At 35.9% G+C, this 24,960-nt stretch overlaps 1 protein-coding gene across 1 annotated transcript in view; it reads left to right on the top strand.

Moving 5' to 3' along the window:
* The window catches only part of ARHGEF28 (Rho guanine nucleotide exchange factor 28), a 152,701-nt gene that overhangs the window by 54,325 nt on the left and 73,416 nt on the right, over positions 1-24,960 (top strand). The window contains exons 10-18 of the mRNA XM_044663055.1: positions 23-74; positions 1,760-1,907; positions 2,007-2,134; positions 6,111-6,251; positions 7,615-7,862; positions 10,203-10,325; positions 12,330-12,447; positions 14,564-14,818; positions 15,998-16,074. Coding sequence (XP_044518990.1) covers positions 23-74; positions 1,760-1,907; positions 2,007-2,134; positions 6,111-6,251; positions 7,615-7,862; positions 10,203-10,325; positions 12,330-12,447; positions 14,564-14,818; positions 15,998-16,074 — 1,290 coding nt within the window. The remainder of the gene's footprint in view (positions 1-22; positions 75-1,759; positions 1,908-2,006; positions 2,135-6,110; positions 6,252-7,614; positions 7,863-10,202; positions 10,326-12,329; positions 12,448-14,563; positions 14,819-15,997; positions 16,075-24,960) is intronic.

Raw genomic sequence — 24,960 nt, forward strand, 5'->3', positions numbered from 1 at the left:
TTCTAATGTTCTACCTTACCAGAAACTCCAGGAGAGACATCATAATAAGAACAGACCACAAGCCATCCTTGGAAGTAAGTACTATAGATAATAATAAAATAGACTGACCAGTTCTTTTCAAGTATCTTTCAAAATAAAAACCTACTTTTTAAATTTTTTATCACCATCTCTGGTGGATTCAGTGTGATTTTTACATTTGAAACATACCAATCACAAATGAAAAACATTCATCAAACCTTATAAATCTTATATGAAAGTCTCATTATATAGTTCTTTTAATAGTAAGCTCAGTTGGTGAAAATTTCTAAAGACAAATAAACAAAAAAACTCTTTATGAGAAATAAATACATACTTACCTGTTCAGTTCAGAGGCCATTTCTCTTATCTCTTCAGCTCAAAGGGTTCTATCTCTCCTCATATTTTCCTACACCAATTTGTCTCACTCTCTCCTTCACTCCATTAACTTCTTTCTTGTATCATTCTTATTGCTATTCAAGTTATCTCTTCTCCTCCTCTCCTCACATCACATAGATTGCAAACTGCTTAAAGGCAGAGACTGTTGTTTTTCATTTTTGATTCCTTGGAGCAGTGGTTCCCAAACTTTTTCGGTCTACCGCCCCCTCTCCAGAAAAAATATTACTTAGCACCCCTGGAAATTAATTCTTTAAAAATTTTAATAGCAATTAATAGGAAAGATAAATGCATCTGTGGCCATCACCGCTTTCCTGGATTGCTGCAGCACCCACCAGGGGGCAGTGGCGCCCACTTTGGGAATCACTGTGAGCCTTGCATCTGTTGTTATTCAGGCAAAGATACTGAGTGGTTTACCTCTTCTTTCTTGTACTCATTTTACAGATGAGGAAACTAAGGCAAAAAAGGTTAAATGACATGCACCATATTGCCCAGCTAGTGAATGTCTGAGACCAGATTTAAAATCAGAAAGATGAGTCTTCCTGACATTAGATCTGGTGCTTTCTCTACTGTGCCATCTAACTGCCCTACTTTGCATATGGTATAAGAACTTAATGCCTATTTCTTTCAGTAACTTTATGTGAGAAGAGGCCATAGGTTAATGATTTTCCTCTACTTTCAGATAATGTGTCCTGGTATATATTTAAAAATATTTATAGTGTATTACAAATATTCCTGAATTTCAGGTATTTTTCCTTTTCCCCCTCCCACCATACAAGAATGGATATTAAACATAATAGCCTATCGAAACCCAATTCCATTTTCAGGATGGAGCAGTCGAATTTAGCTTTGAGTGGCAGTTTTTCACCTACCTCGGTTTCTTAAGCCACTTGGGACACTCCTCCTTCTCCTTCCCCATTCCCCCCCAGCAACATTCCATTCTATTTATACACCCAATGTGTGTATATGTACATACACACAACATCTATTATACTAATAATGCTAATAACACCTTGTATTTATTTAAAGCTCATCTCCAGGGAGCACAAGCAGTAGTTTATAGGCAAGCTGTGTTCCATGTTTCCCCATTCCATTGCCTTCATTATTTATGTAGTGCTCAGGACTGAAACTTCCTTCCAGATGGACACACCAATATATGGCTCTCGTCTGCATGGCTTTGGGTAGGGTATTAAATCAAAGGGATGTTGGCAATGAATGGACTGGTTATAGAGAATGATCTGATGTCTGACTTTACAAAAGTATGAATGAACTATCTTTAGGATTTAACTTAGGTTTTATTGTTATTTTTATTGCCATTTAAAAAACAAATTTGTACTTTGATTTCCAGATTCCTCATTTAAAGATATTCCTCATCCCAATTCCTCCTCGCTGCATCCTTCTTCTTCTATGCCTATTGGTCTCCCCACTGGAAGAAAAGAAACTACATGTCCAGGGAACTCACTGTCCAGAAGTGTGCCTGGTACCAGCCTAGAAAGGTAAGATAGGATCAGTTTTTGCAACCTTAAAGTTCTGAGTTGATGCTATTGTTAATTCTCCTTCCTCTCCTTTTCTTCTCCACCCTTAACCTGGTTTAGTTTCAGAAGGTCAGTGACATCTTTGGAATCAGATGCCGACAGCAGTAATTGGAGGACCAGGTCACATTCTGATGAGCTGTTACAGTCCATGGGATCTTCTCCCTCCATGGATTCATTCATAATGGAAGGTGAGAAGAAAATTCTCTGGCATTCACTGAGCCATTCACATTGCATTTGGAAAAAAGAAAAAAAATTCCTACTTTGCCTTGTGAAATCAAATAATATTGGGATTATGTTGCATATTCTCTGGTTCTTCACTGTTGGTAGTCTATCTTCCTACAGAAATTTGAGTTGTATTTCAAATTCTATTTCAAAAAATTTCTATTCTAAGTATTGTGTGTCACATTAAAAAGAATGGAAATTTGGTACATGTTAGAAGCATCGAATGTGATGTAGTGAGTGGGATATTCCTTTATTTTTGAAGTTTTAAGATTTATTTATATTCTAAGAAATTATTTTTTTCTTGAGAATGTTATATACTAGCAAAAACTATGGAGTTCATTGTGAATTGATCAACATTTTTGTGTGTTTCATTGTTACCAAGAAAAAAAAATGACAGTTCCTTATTTAGGATCCAACTCAAAATGAATTTGTATTAGTGTTCTTGAGCTTGTCACTGATTTTCATATTTTGATATGTTCCTGTTTTCAATTTTTCTTCATTTTCCAATTTGTAAGGTATTTAAAAATAGTGAGGCAGATGATATAGCTTCTTAGTGGTTATTTATGGCATGAGGATGACATATTCAAATCTAGTTTCTGACACGTACTAGGTCTGTGATTCTGGGCAAATCACTTAAACTCTCTGTGCCCTGGGTCATCCTCAAAACTATAAGTAACAAATGAATTGCAAATCTTCACTGATGGTGAGTATTTCTATGCCAGGAATCCCTCACATTGAGGAAATCATAGGTCTGGACCATTTCCATCCTCTACTTCCAAAAGAACTAAAACTAAAAATAACTTATTTCCAGAATCAAGTGTATTAACTTTTTAGCCCTCTCTCTGAAACTTGCCTGAAGTTTCCTAGCCACTAGGTGTTTTTTAAGGATTAAAGTTGCTTTATGAATACAAGAAGAATGAAATAATTCTGTGAAGATCCCAGGGGGATATCATTGGGTAACTGTTACCATTTACAGTAAGGGAGGAATCCTGGGATCTGAAGAGCATTCAATACTTTATACCTAAATTAAATGGATCCCAAGTGGTACCATTTTCCCAGAGATTTCTTATGTTCTCTGCCTTTAAAGGAGCCAGGAATCCCACACAAAAGGCAGACATTTAATTCCTCCAAAATTTAGGCAGCGCCTGGAGAAGTAGAAGTAGTTGAAATGAAAGAAATCCTTTAAAAATCCCACCATGCTCTAAGGGTTTAATAAATATAGATCATTCATAATTATTGCTACCAACCACAAGCACAACTGAATAGCTTTTATGTATATGCTGGATAAATGACTGACTGAGTAGGAGTTCTGACTTTTTTCCTTTATTGGGACTATGGTGCTATGGAAATTTAACACAATTAAGGTCTCTGACTTGGACCCTAGCACTCCACTTTCAGAGGTGGAGAAAAAGGGAGAAGGCACCAAAGCTGAAGTGACATGGGGGTAGAATACACTCTAAAATAGACTGGCCTGGACAATCCCATGGAAATGATAACTAATATAGTAGCTAACATTTATATAATGCTTTAAGATGTACAAATGTTAATTCATTTGATCCTTACAACAACCCTGTGAGGTAGGTAGTCTTATTATCCCTATTTGACAGACAAAGAAATTGAGGCATAAAGAAGTTAGGTGACTTATTCAGGGACACGTAGCTAATGAGTGTCTGAAGTAGGATTTGAATTTAGGTTTTCTTGACTCTCAAGTCCTTTGTTCTCTCCACTATACTACCTATTTCCATGGGAACTCTAGTAGTTCTTATCTTCTTGGAGAATTTTGATGGGGTCTGGGACACACCCTCTTTCCCAAATATATCAGAACTCCCAAAAGGGGCCCCTTGAACCCACTTGTGGAAAGATCCAGTTCTGGTGGGTCTCGAATGGAGTCCAATAGCTTGACCTAAGAGCATTATATGGATTGCTAAAGAGATGGGCATGGGAGACCCTCCCTTTGCACCTAACACTATCCCCAATTCCTGCCATGGCTTCCTTCCTCATGTTCCTATCTAGTCTTTAAAGTTCAGCTCAAATACTACTTCCTTCTTTCCCTTTGGATCAATCCACAAGAGTTTATGAAATGCCTGCTTCATTCCAGTCACTGTGCTAGATGCTAAGGCTGCAAAGATGAAAATGAAGATAGCCCTTGCCTCGGAGGAGCTTACATTGCAACCCGGATCTCACATATCCCTCTTTTTGGGTTGTCTTGTGAACTGCTCATTATACAGGAGTGGGGATCAGTGGAGCCCCTGATCAATGTGTTGATTCTCCTAAAATTGGCAGGGCACAAATTTCTGTCTGAAGTCTGTTTCCTACTAAATCATGTGTTACTTTGGATAAGTTATTTTTATGTGTGACTTTTCCTCCTACCACACTGTAAGTTTGATGCGGCAAGGAATATATTTTAGTATGAGTGTTCTCTGTATTTGTTGAATCTAACAGATCCTAGTCATGCCAAAAGAAATTAGAACCTAGTGGCAAATAAAAATTCCAACCCTCATCTATTAATTCTGGGAAACCCTTGTCTTCCATCTTAGAATCAATGCTGCGTATTGGTTCCAAGGTAGAAGACTAGTGAGGGATAGGCAATGGGGGTTAAGTGACTTGGCCAAAGTCATACAGCTAGGACATGTCTGAGGCCAGGTTTGAACCTGGAACCTCTCATCTCTAGGACTGGCTCTCAATACACTGAGCCACCTGGCTGTCTATAGTCATCACATTTGAAGAAGGACATGGGTAAGCTGTTGCATATCCATGGGAAAACAATGAAAATGGAAAGGGTGCTTGATATCATGTCCTTTCAGGATTAGTGGAAGGAGCCTAGAAGAGAGAAGACAGTGGGGACATAATTTCAGCCTTCAGACATTTAAATGATTGTCACCTGGAAGAAGCAATTACATACATATAGATCTATATGTGTATACATATTTTTTCTTTTCTTTCTCTTTAATCCCCGAAAGTAGAATTAGAACCAGTGAAAGTTGTATGGAGGGAGTTTTCAGCTCACTACAAGGAGCAACTTTCTAATAATTAAACTGCCCCAAAATAGAAAAAGGTACTTTGGTAGTTGTGAGTGTCCCATTTTTAGAAGTTTTTTACATAGGCTGGATGACTATTTATTGGTTAAGGGAACCTTTAAAGACCTGAAAAGTGTATGAATTTTCCAAGTGCACTATAATCTCTAGAAAAATATGAATATTGCTTTCCTTATAGTATTTTTGCAAGAGTTATCAGTGATGGAAAATCCATTATTGCAGATGACAGTGAATATTTTGCTACTGCCTGGTGAGCATGTTAGAGAAAACTAGCAAAACAATGAACTGATAAATAAATCAGGAATTAGACAAGGACAAAATTCAGTGTTTAAATAAATAGTGGAAATATTAGAGGAGAAAGAAATTATACCTTCAAAATTTTGCATGGGCTTTGCTAACACTGAAGATCACTAAAGCAGAAATTTAAAAATATGTAAAATTACCTGCACTCCTTCATATGTGTATTTCAAAATATCAATACCAATCAATATCAATATTTCTTTTTCTCTTTTTGTTAATCCCTTATCTTCTCTCTTAGTATTAGTTCTAAGACAGAAGAGAGCAAAGGCTAGGTTATCAGGGTTAGGTGACTTGCCTAGGGTCACACCGTTGGGAAACATCCAAAGCCCATCATCAGTATTTCAATACCAAATTGTTCTTTTCTCTTTTGATGGCTCTCACCATCCCCATGGTTAGCATTATCCATGTATGGTCCAGTTTGTGAGTCCCCAAGTTCCCATTTTAAATCATTTGGTTAAGTCATTAGCCTTTTCTAAGCAGGCTGACTCTGGTTCATTGATTGGTTGGGGGAAATGGCTACACAAGTCTATGTATGAAGGGCTCTTCTTGCCAGAGGCCCATCACTCTGGGTCTGTAAATGCTCTTGACATGCTTCTACCTCTTCTAGAAGTTGTTGATTCATCTCTATGGAGTGACCTCAGCTCTGATGCACAGGAGCTTGAAGCCGAGTCCTGGAGTCTTGTGGTAGAGCCATCATTTTGCAGCAGGCAGGAAAAAGATGTCATCAAAAGACAGGATGTCATTTTTGGTGAGCATTGCTGGATATATGTGGTAGTTGAAAACTAACCCCTGCATCAAGGCCAGGTAGAAAGTGTATTCGGGCACCTCCATGACATGAGGTATTTGAGAATTTACTGTAATGCATGTTTGTGGATTATACTTCACTTTGTTGTTGAGTCCTTTCAGTTGTATCTGACTCTTTGATGACCCCATTTGGGGCTTTCTTGGCAAAGATACTGGGGTGATTTTCCATTTCCTTCTCCAGCTCATTTTATAGAGGAGAAAAATGAGACAGAGAGAGTTAAATGACTTGCTAGTTAGATTCTGAGACCAGATTTGAACTCAGGTCTTCCTGACTATAGCTCTGGCACTCTATCCCCTGCACCAACCTCATTACTTTATGCCTCACTACTTCAGAATAATTCTAGGGAAGAATAGTCTGAAGAATTAAAAAATCTGACATGTAGGAAATTTTATAGAAATTCAGTTTGATTCTTCTGTTCATATAATTAGAATACCTACTAGCTGACAAAATTTTGCCAAGCAGAGGGTTCTTGAATCATTATTAGTTTCAAATGAGAGCAAAATTTGTCTTTCTGCGAATCCATGCTGAGCATTTTATTCACTTAACACTTTCCCTGTAAATTTCCTTCAAGTCATTAATTTTCCTAATTAGTTCTTTTTTCATAGTGTGATGATAAACTTCTGTAAGGTACAGGATACATTATCATAAATGCCAAATTAGTGCAAATAAATGAATTTTACTTTAGGTTTGGATGCTAAAAAAGAAAGCTTTTAATCTTATCTCATCTTTATAACTGGGACTGTAGAATCCCTGTGGACAACTGAGAATATCAAATCGACACAGCTTATACAATGAAGATCTGAAATAACCAATGCTCAGGAATTTGTGCCTTTGACCCCTCCATTTATTTTGAATTATTTTCTATTCTCTCTCATGGAATTTTTTCACCCTGGAGGAAATGGACTTTTGATGAAAAACAAAACCTAGAGCATAAAGAACAGAGTCTGTTAAGGGCTGATAGGAAGGATATGTAGTAGTTTCCCCCCACACACACAAAAAAGAAGATTTATGACTTAGATACTGACTTCAGGTTTGATATAGTTACAGGCTTTTGGGGTAGTGACATAATGGATCCTGACAACACATTCAGTATATACTTGTGTGTTTTTATTTCTGGTATTTTTTTGCTTTAAATTAAATGTTGGATCAATGCTTTTTTCTCCCATGGAAGCAAATGCCCAATGTTTCAGTGATGCATCAAAATCTTTCTTTAAGTGGTGTTAGGGAATTTGATGCCATGCAGTCCAGTGAAAATATGAAACAAACATTTCTGCCTAAGATTTCTGTTTCTTCTCTTCTGTTACAGAACTGATGCAAACTGAAATGCATCACATCCAGACCCTGCTCATCATGTCTGAAATATTTAGAAAAGGAATGAAGGAAGAACTCCAGCTTGATCATAGCACTGTGGATAAAATATTTCCCTGTTTAGATGAGTTACTAGAGGTTCATAGGCATTTCTTCTATAGCATGAAGGAGAGGAGGCAGGAATCCTGTGAAGGCAGTGACAGAAATTTTGTCATCAACCGAATTGGGGACATCCTGGTGCAGCAGGTAAAAAGAATTTAAATGCCTGTGGGTAAAAAAAATTAACCATTTTTAGCCTTTTAATGGTTTTCAGAGTTCTTCTACCTGTAAAGATATGGGAGAGATGAATAGGAGTTTAAGAAGCTTTCTCTTCTTGTTGTCGGTTTGAAAAGCTGATGCTAGACTATTTTGCTAGTCCATTAGTTATTCTCAGACTTTGTTTTCTTATTCTGTCCTCAGTACTATCCTCACGAGTAACACATGAGCAAAACTTTTCCTCAAGCTTAAAAGTGATGACTGATATAATGGTTATGTTAAAAGCATCATAGAATTTTGGACTTGGAAGGGATCTTAGTGGATGGACCATCTTGTTCAATCCCTTCCATTTATAGGTGAAGGAATTTAGAACCTATTCAGTGTCTGATGAGTTGAAATACCCTTATAGGAACTCAGTCATATGATGTGATTCTTGCTACATATTAAATGAGAAAGCCCAAATGAGATATGACTAAGTGGAAAGGCTATTTGCAGACTCTTTTAATAAATTCAGAAGGTTCCAATTTTTGCAAATAACTGTGTGGCCCCATTATTGGAATTCATAAAATTATAAGTTGTAGTTTATATATGAAGTATGGTCATTGGTTTCTGCTCAATGGAAAAAGGCTCTGTGAACTTGAATAATGCAATCATTTTATGGGGTTCATTATTGACACTAATTGGTATGCAAAGGAGTTGACAGAATTCTTTCATCTTGTACTCAAAAGCAAAATCATTTTCAGGGAACACTTGGTCTAGTCTGAAATGCTGTAAAATTCACTATAAATATAAGCCAACATATCACAATGAAGATGATTGTAATTTAGGCTTCAGGATCCACTGTAGAGGATGATTCTGGAGCCGGAGGTGGTTGCTGTTCAGTAGTTTCAGTTGTGTCTATTTAGGTTTTTTTTTGCAGGGATATTGGAGTAGTTTAATATTTCCTTCTCTAGCTTATTTTATAGATGTGGAAACAGAGGCAAATAGGGTTGAGTGACTTGCCCAGGGCACACCTTGTAAGTGTCTGAAGCCATATTTGAACTCGGGAAAGTGAGTCTTCCTGACTCCAGGCTGGTGCTCTATCTGCTGGGTCACCTAACTGCCCTTACATAGTACTTTAAAATGTGCAAAGTGCTTTACAAATATTACCTCATTTTCTCTTTGCAACACCTTCCTGAGAGGAAGTTTGAATTATTTTCTCCATTTTTCTACAGAAAACAGAGTGTCTTCACTAGTTACATGATTATTAGGTGTCTGAGGCTGTTTGAACTTAGATCTTCCCAATTCTAGGTCCAGAACTCTATCCAGTTTCCTACATGTATGAGTTTTAAAGGTGGAGATTTAACTGTGTGACTTCTGGGGGTTACTTCTAGATCTATTAGTCTATTGCCAAATTAGAAGACAAAAAATGAGAAGACATTACTGTTCAGGATTACCCAACTGCATTCTGATCTGTTGATTCCCCCCAAAAGGGAAATGGATAAAAGTAAAGGCAATGACTCTAAAACCATTTTTAAAGTTATTAAACTGAAATAATAGATAATAAAAGAAGACAGAACCATGAAACTGTTTCAATCAAGAGAGATGTAACTTTTTGCCAAATCAAAGGATGTGGAAATCAAAGCCAACAGAAAATTTCAAGGACTTGATTACTTAATAAATGTCAAAGAAGATGATACAAGCTTACCACCTCAAAAAATAGAGGAAAAAAATATAGTAATGGAAAAGGAACTTCCAGAGAGATTGATATACTACCCAGGCCAGATCACCTCAATTGCATTTATAGAAGAAATCAGTAGTACACCAATTAGATGCGGAATGAACACATCTGCTTGTATTTTTATTGTGATCTATCTTCATTGCAGATGATACTAGAGATAGAATAACTTTTTATAAAAACGACAATGAAGACATGTCCTTGGAAGTCACATAAAAGACATCCCTGAAGATATTTATTCTTTATAGATAAACAGAGGTGCAATGGCCAAAATGATGGATTCAGAAATTGAGGACCAGAGTTCAAATTCCAGCTTTGCTACTTGACACTTGTATGATTTTGGTCTTTGATATAGGGAGCTTTCAGGGGGAAAAATTGCTAGCTAAGCAGCTCAACACTTTTTTGGGGGGGAACTTCCCTTTAGTGAGAATCCTAGAGCTCTACAAGGTTCAATAAATTCCCCTTGGTCACCTAGTTAGATTGTGTCGGAGATAGGGCTTAAACCGAGGTCTTCTTGGCTTTAAGGCTTACCTGTTTAACTCCACCTTGCCCCCTTCTCTCAGTTTTGAAAGTTACTAGATTTGTGAGCCACCATTAACTTACGTTTCCATTAGTTTTCAGAAGAAAATGCAAACACGATGAAGAAAATATATGGAGAATTCTGTAGCCATCATAAAGAAGCTGTCAATCTCTTCAAAGAGTTACAGCAGAACAAAAAGTTTCAGAATTTCATCAAAGTGAGTATCTTACAATCCTGTTTGTTATGTATCAAAATGAATTATCATGTGGTAATAATGAGTTATTGCTGCCACCTGTGGTACTATCGTTTGTGTATGTTTCTTCTAGGGTCTCTCCAGTTTCTATTTCCTGCAGTATTTTGCGGGGAATGAGAAGGAAATAGAAGATTTGTGGCATAGATGAAGGGGGCGCTTTCCTTCTCCTTATTATGGGATTATTTTCTTCCCAATTTCCTTTGCTTATTTGGTTTATATTTGTAAAAGTACTCATTATTTTCTCAACTTCTGGGTTAATCTGTAATCCTGGCTTATAGTACAGAAATGCTACACCTCTTCTCCATCTGCCTGCACAATCACGAGCATGTAGAATGTGTTCTTGGAATGTTCAAGATATGTGTGGGCCTGGGTGATGGTGGCAATCGATGTTTTTCCTGCTCCTCTCATAGACTAGGTTTAGAACAGTAGACTATAAGGCAAGTGGATTTTCTCCCTCATTGTTTCCCATCCCTCCCTAATTCATGAAGCAGTATGGCAGCTAAGTGGCACAGTGGATAAGAATGCTGGACCTGGAGTCAGGAAGGCTCATCTTCCTGAGTTCAAATCTGCTGCAGACACTTACTATCTATGTGACCTTGGGCAAGTCATTTCACACCCTGTTTGTCTCAGTTTCCTTATTGGTAAAATGTGCTAGAAAAGGAAATGGTAAATAACTCCAAAGCCTTTGCCAAGAAAACTCCAAATTGGGTCACAGAGTCAGAGGTGATTAAAACAATTAAACAACTAATGTGGAAAGGAGGTTGGATTTGGAGTCAAAAGTCCTTGGTTTTAAATCCTGGGTGTCCAACCTTATTTTCATGACTTTGAGTAAGTCTCTTAACCATTCTGAACTTCAATGTCCTCAGTTGTAAAATGCTCAAGTTAGACTAGATAATCTCTAAGATCCCATTTGGCTATAAATCTTTAAAATCTCATGATAGCATGAAGATTTTCCTGATTTTTTTTAAAGGAAAACCTTCCTTTAGAGAAGGCAAACTGAAAATATTCAGTACATGCACAGCCAAAAATACAGTAACCTCAGGGTGAACCCTGCTTCTGATATCTCATTTTTAAAAATTAAAGTACTTGGATGTTAGTGCTTTAGCAAAAGTTAATAGGAAATAAGATTCAGTAAGGCTCAAAATGTAAATTTCATTTTTGTTTTTCTTATCTTTTTAAAGCTCTGTCTCTTTTTTAAGCCTTTAAAATTGCTAATCACCATCGGGCTCCAGCTCAAAGATATAATTACATGAAATTATTCTGGGCCAAATGAAGAACTAACCACAAAAATTATACATGGGCTATATACATCACTGCTTTTAGGAATTTTCACTTTTGTTACTTGAATTAGAAATAAAGCAGACAAAATTAAAACCTCCAAATTCCTCATGAATGAATAAAAACCATTTATTAAATATTTGTTGTTGCTTTGCCATTTTCAGTTGTATTTGTCTCTTTTTCACTTATTTGGGGTTTTCTTGGTAAAGATACTGGAGTGGTTAACCATATCCTTCTCATGCTCATTTTATAGATGAGGAAACTGAGGCAAAGAGGGTTAAAAGAATTGCTCAGTGTCACATGGCTATTAAGTTTCTGAGTCCAGATTTGAATTCAGGAAGAGGAATCTCCTTAACTAGAGACCATTGCACCACTTAGCTGTGTGCTAAATACAACACTAAGTGGTAGAGACACAAGCATAAATATGAGAGAGTTCTCTCAAAGAACTTACATTCTAATGAGAGAGAAAACACATCCTGGGAAGAGAATCATGGCCTGGGAAATCATGAGAATATTAAGTGAAATGTTATAGCATTCTATGAATGCACCCTTTAAAAATAAAGATGATGTAGCCAACTCAAATATTTATTTACCTCTGTTATAATGTATTTCTTGTAATGTTAAACTAAAGTTTTAGAGATTAATAAAACCTACAGTGTGTGGTTTAAATGAACTTATGTATATATTCAGGTGCGAAACAGTAACCTTTTGGCTCGACGTCGTGGAATTCCAGAGTGTATTCTATTGGTCACTCAGCGTATCACAAAATACCCAGTTTTAGTGGAAAGGATTCTACAATACTCCAAGGGTAAGTGGCAAGTTCTGGGAGAAATGTTTACCCTTCTTACTCACATACTCTGAAATTTGATTGCATCTTGGAAGCATACAAATTCTGGCTGTGTCTGGTTCATAAAGTCATTCACAATGTAGAGAGTATAAAAGTCTGTACATTTAGATTTAGTGCAGCAAGTATTTAGGGATTAGAGTGCTGAGCCAACATTCCAAATACCCCCAATTTGACCACACCAGACTTTATCCCCCTGGAGTCCAGTGCCTCATTCCCTCTGACCTTAGTTTTCCCCACCAAGTTTATTCTTGCATCTGGATTGTCTTAATCCTCCTCTTTCCTCTGTCCCAGCCCACTCTCCAGTTATTAAACTGTTCCGTTCTTGCCCTGCTGCCAAAGTGCAGCTCTCCCATATACTGAAATGTTAGGCAGGGACTGTTGTTATGAGGAGTGCCTTCTGATGTGCCAGTCCAAGGAGTTATGGACATGAGTAGAATGCTTCAATTTCTACTTAAGATTGGCTCTTTCGTTGGTGGAGTTGTTTGCTCCTTTGGCACAGATGACAACCCTTCCATGCCTTAGGGTATCTTCATGAGTTTCTGTGGCCAAAAAAGACTCCTCAAAACAAAACCATTCCAAGAAGCAATCTAAACAAAACAATCTAAACCTAGTGGCCAGACTTCTGGTGCAGGTCTTGGTCCCTTGGCTAGTTAATTCTTGGGAGAGATGCGGGCAGCTAGGTGGCTCAGTGGGTTGAGAAGTCAGGCTGGGAGTTGGGAGGTTCTGGGTTCAAAACTGAACTTAGACACTTCTTAACTGTGTGACTGTGAGCAAGTTACTTAACCCCTGTTGCCCTAGCCCTTACCACTCTTCTTCCTTGAAGAGGTTCCTTCCTTGGAAACAATACAATGTATTGATTCTAAGATAGAAGAACTGAACAACAATATGAATCACAACTTCCCTTATACACTTAAAAGTTTACCAAGCAGGTGATGAGAAAGGATGCCCTTAGGTGGCAGAGATAGTGGGTAGCTTCAAATTTTTGTTGTTGTCATTGCTTCAGTCATGTCTGACTCTTTGTGAAACCTTTTGGGGTTTTCTTGACAAAGATATAGAAATGGGTTGTCATTTCCTTCTCCAGCTCATTTTACAGATGAGAAAATGGAAGCAAACAGGTTAAAGTTTGTTTGTGACTTGCCCAGGGTCTCACAGCTAATAAGCCCGAGGTCATCAATGTTGCATTAAGGTAGTCAAAAGATAAGGCCTCCCTGCCCATTTCATTAGAATGATATTGGGAAGAAACTATTGACCCATTTATTAATAAAGGGTGGCACTGGACCTGGAGTCAAGAAAACTTGTCTTCTTGAGTTCAAATCTGGCCTCAGCTACTTATTACTCTGTGACCCTGGGTAAGCACTTAATCCTGTTTGCCTCAGTTTCCTTACCTATAAAATGAACTAGAAAAGGAAATTGCAAACGTCTCCAGTGTTGTTGCCAAGAAAACCCCAAATGGGGTCACAAAGAGTTGTATGTGACTGAAACAACTGAACAACAACCAATTACAAAGATGGGTCAGACTAAAGCATAAACTATAATGCATGAACCAGCAGTTATAGCTCTAATAGTTTATCTCATAGGTATCACGGGACTGAAATACTTTTTAACCAATAAAATGTTCCATAAATGCAAACTCATTATTAGTGGTAGTAATGATAGAAGATGACCAGTGGTATGCTTGATTTGTGTTACCTTTTGGAGAAGTTAGAATAAGGGCAGGTATGTTGATGCTAAGAATTAAAAATGGGCAAAATTTAGAGAGGTGGAAGGGGGGCTAAATCCAATTTTCCATTTTATCAACCAACTGTCTGCTCTAATCTTTGATTACTGACTGCAAAATCTTTTTAGGCATTTCTGTAGCTTTCATGATATTTAAGTTAACAATGGCAGCCATTCAAAATTACATTTTTAAAGTTCTTATGATTCTATATTAGGGAATTTTAAAGAGTTCTTTATATTCCTTGTGGCAATAAAACTATCAGATAATATATTTAACTAGATTAAAAGTACTGGAGAACACAATATTTTTCCTTAGACAGAGATGATTAATTTTACAGTGTTTATTCTTGGCTTTATACAGAAGGAACTGAAGAGCACAAAGACTTGTGCAAAGCCCTTTGCTTAATTAAGGACATGATTGCTGCAGTGGATTTAACAGTCAACGAGTATGAAAAAAAGCAAAAATGGCTGGAGATCCTGAATAAAATAGAAAACAAAACTTGTACAAAGCTTAAAAATGGCCATGTTTTTAGGAAGCAAGCTCTGATAAGTAAAGAAAGGACCCTGTTATATGATGGTCTTGTTTATTGGAAGACTGCAACGGGCAGATTCAAAGGTAAAATATTTCTGCATACCATTTCCTTGAACTTCTCTAACACTTGTTATTAATTTAGCAGAAAGCTGAATTTTAAATGAAAAATGACACCTATATATGTGTGATCATAAAACAGTTGATATAATTTTAAGTGTCCTTGTATGGAAGATCAAGTTATGAATTCAAATAACCCCAATGTGGGGGAAGGTGATTTATTTTCCCAACTGAGAGCTTTTGTAGTTAGCTTCCAAAACAAAGGGGCATTTTATGAATTTCCAATATAGAAGTTGGGGTCTGCATTGATCATACAAGTATACCCTACAAATGAATTCTTGGTTTCTTCAGTATTGAAATAAATATGAAATAGGAATTAGAATTACAGATATATGGCTAATTGTTGGTGCAGAAGTCTTTTTTGTTTAGCAAAGTGTTTTTTTTTTTTTTGGTAAATTTCCTCATAAGTTATATAAGTAATTTTTATGAACTTTCACACTCAAATTTGCATTTTGTTTTAAAGATATAGCCTGCCATAATTATATATATGTATATATACATATATATACACACACACACATATATATGAAAGGTTTAGATGGGGAAAGAGAAAACATAGGGACAGGCTTTGCCTTAGATTAGGAATGTGACACATAAAATCTAAAATGCAGGAGCTATCCATTAATGTTTAAAATTTAATATTGGGTTTATTTTTGTTGATATAAAAATTCATCATATTCCAACATGGCACCCATTTGCAGATATTTGTTGCTTTTTTTAAAGCACTTAATTTTTTAAACTTTAAATTAATTAATTAATTTTTAAATTAAAATTTTAATTAAATTTTAAAAGCACTTAAAAGATGTAGGGTTTTTAAAGAAATTAATGCTTTTTTGAACTGGATGGATAATACATTAATACGATATTTTAAATTTAAATCATTAACTTAATTACAATTAAAAGTATTGACTTATTTTTTTAAATTAATTTCAATTATCTTAATATTATATATTTTTCTTTTAAGTAGAAAAGCCCCTAATGGGGGTCACCTTTGGAATCATCTATTTAAAATTACTGTAAATTCCATAATTAAGCTAAGTTGAAAAATGCTTTTTTTAAGTTTTAAAAGTACAAAATTTTATTATACAAATAAAAATTAACTATGGTATATTCCTCATTAAATTCTACTGATCTTTTTCTTTAAAGATATTCTTGCTCTGCTTCTAACTGATGTGCTACTCTTCTTACAAGAAAAAGACCAGAAATATATCTTTGCAGCAGTCGTAAGTATCTGAGTCTCTGTCATAGACTGAATATTTTAAATGCCTTTATTTCATGATTCTTAAGAACCTGATATCCAGAAGGTCTGGTTGAATCCAAAGAACTCTTAGGCTCCTACTTTGTATAAAATATGATGCTAGGGTTAAATAGACCAAGATGAAAAATGGCTCATTACCTAGAAAGTTGGATTTTGAGTCAGACCAGACCTGTGTTCAAGTGTCACCAACTAACACATATTGCTTCTGGGATCCTGGCATGCCACTTAGCTCCTCAGGCAACTCTTTAAGACTGTAAGTTAACAGGAACATCTAGATGATATAATGGATAGAGCTGCAAGCCTGGAGTTAGGATAGCCTGGATTTAGATATGTCCTCAGACAATTAATTTCCTAGCTGTGTGACCCTGGGCAAGTCACTTAACTCCAGTTGCTCAGCCCTTGACCTTGTGCCTTAGAGTTGATACTTAAGACAGAAGGTAAGAGTTTACAAAGGAGGCCTTTAATAAATGTTTATTGATTGATTGGATGAATATTTACTGATCTACATTGAAGAATGGAACCTTTTCTTTTTCTTTTTTTAAACATTTATTAATATTTATTTTTTAGAAAAGTTAACACGGTTACATAATTCATGCTCTTACTTTCCCCTTCACCCCCCGAACTACCCCCCCCACCATGGCTGATGCGTATTTCCACGCATTTTAACATGTGTCATTGATCAAGACCTATTTCCAAATTGTTGATAGTTGTATTGGTGTGGTAGTTTTGAGTCTACATCCCCAATCATGACTGCCTCAACCAATGTGTTCAAGCAGTTGTTTTTCTTCTGTTTCCACTCCTGTAGTTCTTCATCTGAATGTGGGTAGCATTCTTTACCATAAGTCCCTCAGATTTGTCCTGGGTCATTGCATTGCTGCTAGTACAGAAGTCCATTACATTCTATTTTACCACAGTGGATCAGTCTCTGTGTACAATGTTCTTCTGGCTCTGCTCCTTTCGCTCTGCATCAATTCCTGGAGATCTTTCCAGTTCACATGGAATTCCTTCAGTTTATTATTCCTTTGAGCACAATAGTATTTTCCATCACCAGCATATACCACAATTTGTTCAGCCATTCCCCAATTGAAGGGCATACCCTCATTTTCCAGTTTTTTGCCACCCCAAAAAGCGCAGCTGTAAATATTTTCGTACAAGTCTGTTTATCTATGATCTGTTTGGGGAACAAACCCAGCAATGGTATGGCTGGATCAAAGGGCAGGCATTCTTTTATAGCCCTTTGAGCGTGATTCCAAATTGCCAGCCAGAATGGCTGGATCAGTTCACAACTCCACCAGCAATGCATTAATGTCCCAATTTTGCCACATCCCCTCCAGCATTCATTACTCTTCCCTTCTTTCATTTTAGCCAATCTGCTAGGTGTGAGGTGATGCCTCAGAGTTGTTTTGATTTGCAGAATGGAACTTTTTCATGAATACCTCCCTCTCTTGGTGAGATTATGGGTCCTGCCCAAGACACATTAGGTTTTCATCTAAAGCAAAAAACGTAGTTATTACCAAATTCTGTTATCTGGATAGTATACTGTCCAGTGGTTTGAATGGGAATTAGATACTGGAATTAAAAAGTCTAGCCTCTTTCTCAATAACTATTTGTCATTGCAACAACAAAAATCAGGGCCATGGTAAAGAACTGCACAGTAGTGGAATGGCTCTCATGTGTGGCCTTGCTGCAGATTTCACACCCGGCTTCCTTCTTCACTGTAACCCACAAACCCTATCTATCAATAAATTAAAGGATAGCATAATCAGAGTCTTAGGATGAAGTAATGCCCTCTCTGCAATAGAACTTTTTGGAATAAAATACATTTGAGGAAGGATGAAAGTAAAATACTGTTAATAAATATTTCATTAATCCAATATGTCACCGTATTGAAAGAGACCAACCAAGTGCTAGGTATATCTGGAAACCAGGCACTGTTATTCTTTTAATTCATTTATATATCTATCTACCCATTTATTTATTTATAATATTAATTTAAAATAATTTTGCATTCCAATTTATCTCCCTCAAACTCCTCTCCCACCCATTAAGAGGGCACACAGTATGAAGTCAATTATGCAGAATCATGTAAAACATTTCCATATTGGGCAAGTTGCAAAATCCCCTAAAAGCAAAAATAAAAACAGAAAAGCAAGGGAAAAAAAAGAAAGTAAAAAAAATATGCTTCAATCTATTCAGTACATCAATTCTCCCTGGAGATAGATAGCATTTTTCATTATGAATCAATTAGACTTGTCTTGGATCATTGTTCTGATCAGAGTAAGGTAAGTCTTTCACAGCTGAGCATCATTACACTATAATTATTACTGTGTACAATGTTCTTCTGTTTCTGTTAACTTCACTTTGCATCAGTTTATATAGGTCTTTCCAGGTTTTCCTGAAACCACCTTACTTGTCATTTCTTATAACAAAAAAATATTGCATCACAATCATTTACCACAACTTCTTCAGCCATTCCCTATGATGGGCATTGTCTCAATTTTCAATTCTTTGTCACTATGAAAAGAGCTGTTTTAAGTGTTTTTGTACAAATATGTCCTTTTTATCTTTTCTTTGATCTTTGGGATTTTGCTAGGTCAAAGGGTATATTCAGTTTTATACTTTGGGAAATAGTTCTAAATTGTTCTCTAGAATGGTTAGAACAGTTCACAGCTATGCCAACAGTGCATTAGTGTACCTGGTCATTCGTATTTCTACCAGCATCTGTCATTTTCTTTTCATCTTAGCCAATCTGAGAGATGTGAGGTAGTACTTCAGAGTTGTTTTAATTTGCATTTTTCTTATTAATAGTGATTTAGAGCATTTTTATGTGACTATTGATAAGTAATTTCTTTTTCTGAAAGTTCTCTGTTCATATCCTTTGGCCATTTATCAATTGAGGGATGGTTCCTATTTTTATAAATTTGTCTCAGTTCCTAAATATTTGAAAAACAAGGTCTTTATCAGAGAACCTTGCTGTAAATCTCCCCTCCCCAAGATTTGTACTTTCTTCCTAATTTAGGCTACATTGGTTTTGTTTGTGAAAAAGCTTCTTTATCATGTAATCAAAAGTATCCATTTTACTTCCCATAATCCTCTCTCTTGTTTGGTCATAAATTCTTCCCTTTTCAATAGATCCAATAGGTAAGTTTTCTGTACTCCTCTAATTTTCTTATGATTTCATCCTTTATGTCTAAATCATTTAGCCATTTTGACCTTATTTTGCTATAAAGTGTAATATGTTGATCTATTCCTAGTTTCTGCCAAATTGCTTTCCAGTTTTTCTAATAAATTTGTTAAAAAGTGAATTTTTCCCCAGAGCTTGGATCTTTGGGTTTTTCAAACATTAGATTACTATAGTAATTTACTACTACAAAGACTGTTCTTCTTGAAGAAGCAAATTCATCCTCATCACTGGTTGCATTTAAGTTTCTTTAAAAATTTTTTTTATTTTTTAAAATATTTTTCCATGTTTACATGATTCATATTCTCTTCCTTTCCTCTTCCCTCCCCACTCTCAGATCTGACAAGTGATTCCACTGGGTTATACAAATGTTATCACTTGATACCTATTTCCATACTACTCATTTTTGCAATATGCATCTAAGTTTCTTAATCTTTTTATAGATCATGTCGCAGACCTAGTAAACATACAAGTTGTTAAGTGTATGAAGAAATAGCATGACAGCTGACATTCAAGGATAGTCTCATTTTCAACTAATGTCTTCCCTTATTATTTCAGTCACCCCTTTCCTTTTATGAGAAGCTGAAGTTTTCTTATTCCTTGTGCCCTTTATAAAAGACAAACTCAAATCTTGCCTGTGTGGAATACCAAATACAATAAATCCTAATTGTTCTAACTCAAGAAATAAAAGCAGAGGAAAGAAGTTATAAAACTTCCAACAGGGAAGTTAAAAGTAATTAGTAGGAGGTTCTAAGGGGTCTTGAGTGCCCCAGAGTCTTGGTGTTCCCTTTATGTTCTCCTTGCTAAAAGGATCTGCAGCCGGGTCCTAGATTTTACTCAGGAGCAAAATTAACTCAAACTCTTTCAGGTCTGCTGCTCCATAACTTTGCTCACAATAATCTCATCTGGTGTTGTGGGAATATGGGGGGATTAAATAAAATCTCCCCAACCCACTGGTATCCCAGCTCACAATAATAAAATTCTTACTGCCTACCTCATAGGATTGCCCTCAGAAAAACAATTTATAAAGTATAAAGTTCTATGTAAATCATGAGCTATCAATGAATATTTATTAGTTAAATGAATAAATCAGTGAATAAAAAAAGAAATACTTCAGAGAGTTTTAAAAGATTCAGATATTGAAAGCTGAGTTTATCAAGGAGATGGAATATGTGGAGGACAAAAATATTTGACTCTTTTTTGACAGGAGAAGACACAAAGTATCAAAGTAGGGATGATTGTGAGAAATATTAATAGAGATTTTCCCCTTAAAATCTGAGATACTGAGGCTAGGCAGCACTCTTAAAGGTGAAGGGGACTAATGTTTTGACCTAGAATCACATCTCATGTTCTTATGTAATTTTAAGGAGAATGGGCTGAAGAAATTTTACAAGAACACAATGAATTCAGCCAAACTTTAGATGTGGTATAGCTGTAGAATTCTGGAAATAATTGGCAGACCAACTTGGGCAGGCAATAATGAGAGGGGATGACATTTTTTTCTGAGCAAAGGCGTCATGTGGCTTATAAGACAAAAAGGCAAAGCCACAAAAAGCCACAGGCTCTATAAACAATGGTTAGACTCACAACCCAAAGACAGACTTCACATGTACACAAGAACTGTAGGGTCATTCAATAGTATGTTCAACCATGACTTTATGTGTAAGACAACATGCCATTGGTCTTAACTTCAAATTAAGATGGTGTTTATAACGTCGACCAATAGTTACCAAGTTAATGAATTGTGGTTTAATTTACAGATTGTTGAGGTTAAGATGGTGTTCATAACGTTGACTACTAGTTACCAAGTTAATGAATTGTGGTTTAATTTACAGATTGTTGAGGTTAATCAATTGTTCATTTATTTAAATTCTTAGTCATTAATTAGAGACATCAGTGCATGAAAGTGTTGACTGAGCCTGATTCCTCATTCTTTAGTATCCAAAATAAGATTTGTGCCATTTGACCATGTTTGTAAAATTATCAACACATTTTTCTTTACTTGTTTTTAATTCTTTTTTGTGGTATTTAATTATATGAGATGCGACATAATCTAGTGAATTATAGGACACTATTTTGTAGTGAGAAGATCCTATGTTTATATAGATATTGATATATTAGCTGAGTGACCATTTAAACTCTCAATGTTTCAAGCAGCTAAGATTTCTAAGTTACAGAGAAGTTACTGGTTTGTATTTTGTTACAAGGAGATTCAATACAAGGAGTTTCCTACACTTATGAAATCATAGGTCTGGGCCAAAAAATAAAACATAACAAAAAAAACCCAAAACAAAACCCTAACATACCACAAAAGTCTTTACCCAGTAATCTTAGCATGGAAAGGACCCTGGGTCTATGACAATGAAATATATGCTCTAAAGTTTCTATGAAAATTGACAAGTTTTTAGCCTGGGCCATGAACACTTGTATCTACTATCTGAGGACCAACCCAACATTATCACTAGAATATTGTCCATAAAGAGAAGATTTGGGGTAGGATATAGAGAGGTCTGTGGGGTATCGTGACCCATAAAATGGACAAAAACACTTCTTCTGTAGAGAGTGGCAGCATTTTCAGTTCTAGGATGATGATGGAAGAGTAGAGCAGTGGATAATTGAGTCAAAGGGTTCTAAGGATCATAATTTTCTTAAATTGTCTGTAGCTGTTCACTTAGGGGGAAGCTAGGTGACTCAGTGAATTGATAGTCAGGCCTGGAGAAAGGAAGTCCTGGGTTCAAATCTGGCCTTAGAATTCTTCCTGGCTTTGTGACCCCGGGGCAAGTCACTTAACCCCCATTGCCTAGCCCTTACCACACTTCTGCTTTGGAACCAATACATAGTATAGATTCTAAGATGGAAAGTAAGAGTTTAAAAACAAACATAACTTTTCTTAAGGCCTAGTCTTTGTCTAGCTACCATTAGAGATGACATTTGCTAGAGGAACTAAACCACAGTCATCTTTGCATTCTTATTATATACAAAAACCAGAATGCATGAAGACGAAAGGATGGAAGGATAGCTCCTTGGTTCACCTCAGACACTGAATAGAGGAATTGTCATAGTTTCTGCTTGTTTTCTCCTATTTAATCTTAGTGCATTCCTTCTGGGACTACTCCCAGTATAAGTTATATATATTTTATTTGTGCAAAGTTATTTGCATATTGTTTTTCCCATTAGATTGTAAGGTTCTTGAAAGCAGAGACTGTTTATTGAATCTTAGCATGGTGCCTGGCACATAGTAGATAATTAATAAATCCTCATTGATTGATTGACTTCCCAAAGGTAGTAAGTTATCTCATTGTATATGGTATTTGAAATTCTTGCCTTATCTTCATGATGAGTATAATTATAAAATTATCACAAAGAATTAGACCTCATTTACCAACCTCCATGAAGATGAAGTAGAGATAGTTTATAAAGACCCGATAAGCTTCTCCAAATCAAGTCAATATAGAATGATGTTTAGTAATGTCTTTGAAAAGGTAGGAACAGGAGAACTATTCAAAAATAGTTTTTAAAAATATGGTTTGGTGTAATACCACTATTGAGTCTGATTACCAAAGAGAGCATAAAAAAGGGGAAAGGACCTACTTGTACAAAAATGTTTATGGCAGCTCTTTTTATGGTGGGCAAAGAATCAGAAATTAAGGTAATATCCAACAATTGGGGAACAACTGAACAAATTGTGATATATGATGGTGATGGAGTACTAGTGTGCTATAAGAAAGAGGAATAAGATGATTTCAGAAAAAGCTGGAAAGATCTACATGAACTGATGCAGAGCAAAATAAGCAGAACTCAGAGAACATTGGACCCAGTAACAGCAATATTGTTTGATGATCTACTCTGAAAGACTTAGCTACTCTCAGCTGTACAATGATCCAGGACAATTCAGAAGGACTTATAACAATGAAAGCTCTGCACCTCCAAAGAAAGCACTTTTGGATTTGGAATGCAGATGAATGCATATGATTTTTCACATTAGTTTATTTATGGTTTTATTTTGGGGTTTTGGTTTTATATGAGTATTCCCTTACAACAATGACAAATATGGAAGTATGTTTTGCAAAATAACACATGTATAACCCAGATCAAATTGCTTACCATCCCCTGGGGTGGGGGGAGGGAAAAGATGGAGGGAGACAATTTGGATCTTATAATTTCAGAAAATGTATGTTTATATTATTTCATGTAATTTGGAAAATAAAGTATCTTTGATTAAAAAAAGAAATTTTAAAAAGAAAAAAAGAAAAATATGGCTTGGGATTAAGAATATAAAAGAGACCAAAGGCTTGTAGTCTACTCAGAAATTTGTGTGTGTGCATATATTTGCATACGTATATGCATGCGCATATATACCTGGTATATACATACATTATTACATATACATACTCCTGACTATCTCCTGTAGAGTTCAAACAGAAGAGTTCATTATTGCTGGTGAGATTCTCCAAATGTTTCCATTCATAGTTAACATTACACTAATTGTATTCAACCCCAGAACATTACAAGAGATCCTCAGTGAAATTCATGTAGTGTAAAAGAGATTGTGTAATCAGGAAAAACAAAATAGTTATAAAATGCTTATTGCCTTTCATAGCTTGATAGGCAGCCTGTCAAGTTAGTCTATCAATATATATGAATAGTTCAGATGGAATGTTGCAGATGGACCTAGAGTTATGTTAAAAGGAAGAATTTGGAGTGCTTTGTTTTTGGGAAATTATGCCATGTTTTCAATAAGCCCAGACCGTGATGCTGTAAGAATCCATCTCCTTAAAACCCATATGCAACAGTGCTGTCATATGAGTGTTAATCATTGAACACTAGGATTTCTGAAGAATGAAAATCAAAAGTAACCCAAAGGGCAATGAAGTGTTCATAGTGAAAGTAAAGCTGAATTTATAACCAAAAATGACACAATGAGGAGTAACATAAAATATATCAAGCCCATATAACTGTAAATGATTGAAAATGAGATTCAACAAATGGTTATCTCATGTACTACATTGGTAATGTTGCAACAGCAAAGAATCAGAAAGGCTTTCTATTGTACATTTGTTAAATTCTCCATGGAAGATTTTGGGAAAGATACAGATGTAAAGCACATAGTCTAAGAAGGTATAGCAGGAGTATATGAGATCCCATACCGTTGGATCAGAGATCCATTGCAATCTGGCTACTGATTTCTCAATTCATGATTTCTAACTTAAAAGAGTAGATAACCTTAAGAACAAAAATGTAAACGAAACCATAGTTCAGGAAATTGCTATATATAATACCTCCGGCAGTGAATTATTCCCTGTATAATTATATACAAAGAGCCTAAATACGTTAAGTATCTTTCCTTGATAGGAAAGGATATTTCATTTTTCTTGGTATATTCTCTACAAATACTGATCATTTTTCCTTCTTTGAAAGATGGTTCTGTGAACTCTTCTGTTCACATAACTTCATCACTTAAAGACCAACATTTCAATTCTGAATCTCTGTAAACTTGACTAATATGGTTGGAAGATAGACATATGCTCGATCTATGGGCCCATACTCATAGCTTTTCCTGCTCAGCGGAGATTCCCAGAGGCATAAGAGTAGGTAGAGGAAGACTTATACACAAAATAAAGCTCCAGGATTATCATGAAGACAACTGAAGCTTGTGTACCAACATCCTTT

This window comes from Gracilinanus agilis, chromosome 1, assembly GCF_016433145.1.
Source record: "Gracilinanus agilis isolate LMUSP501 chromosome 1, AgileGrace, whole genome shotgun sequence".
Lineage (NCBI taxonomy): Eukaryota > Metazoa > Chordata > Mammalia > Didelphimorphia > Didelphidae > Gracilinanus > Gracilinanus agilis.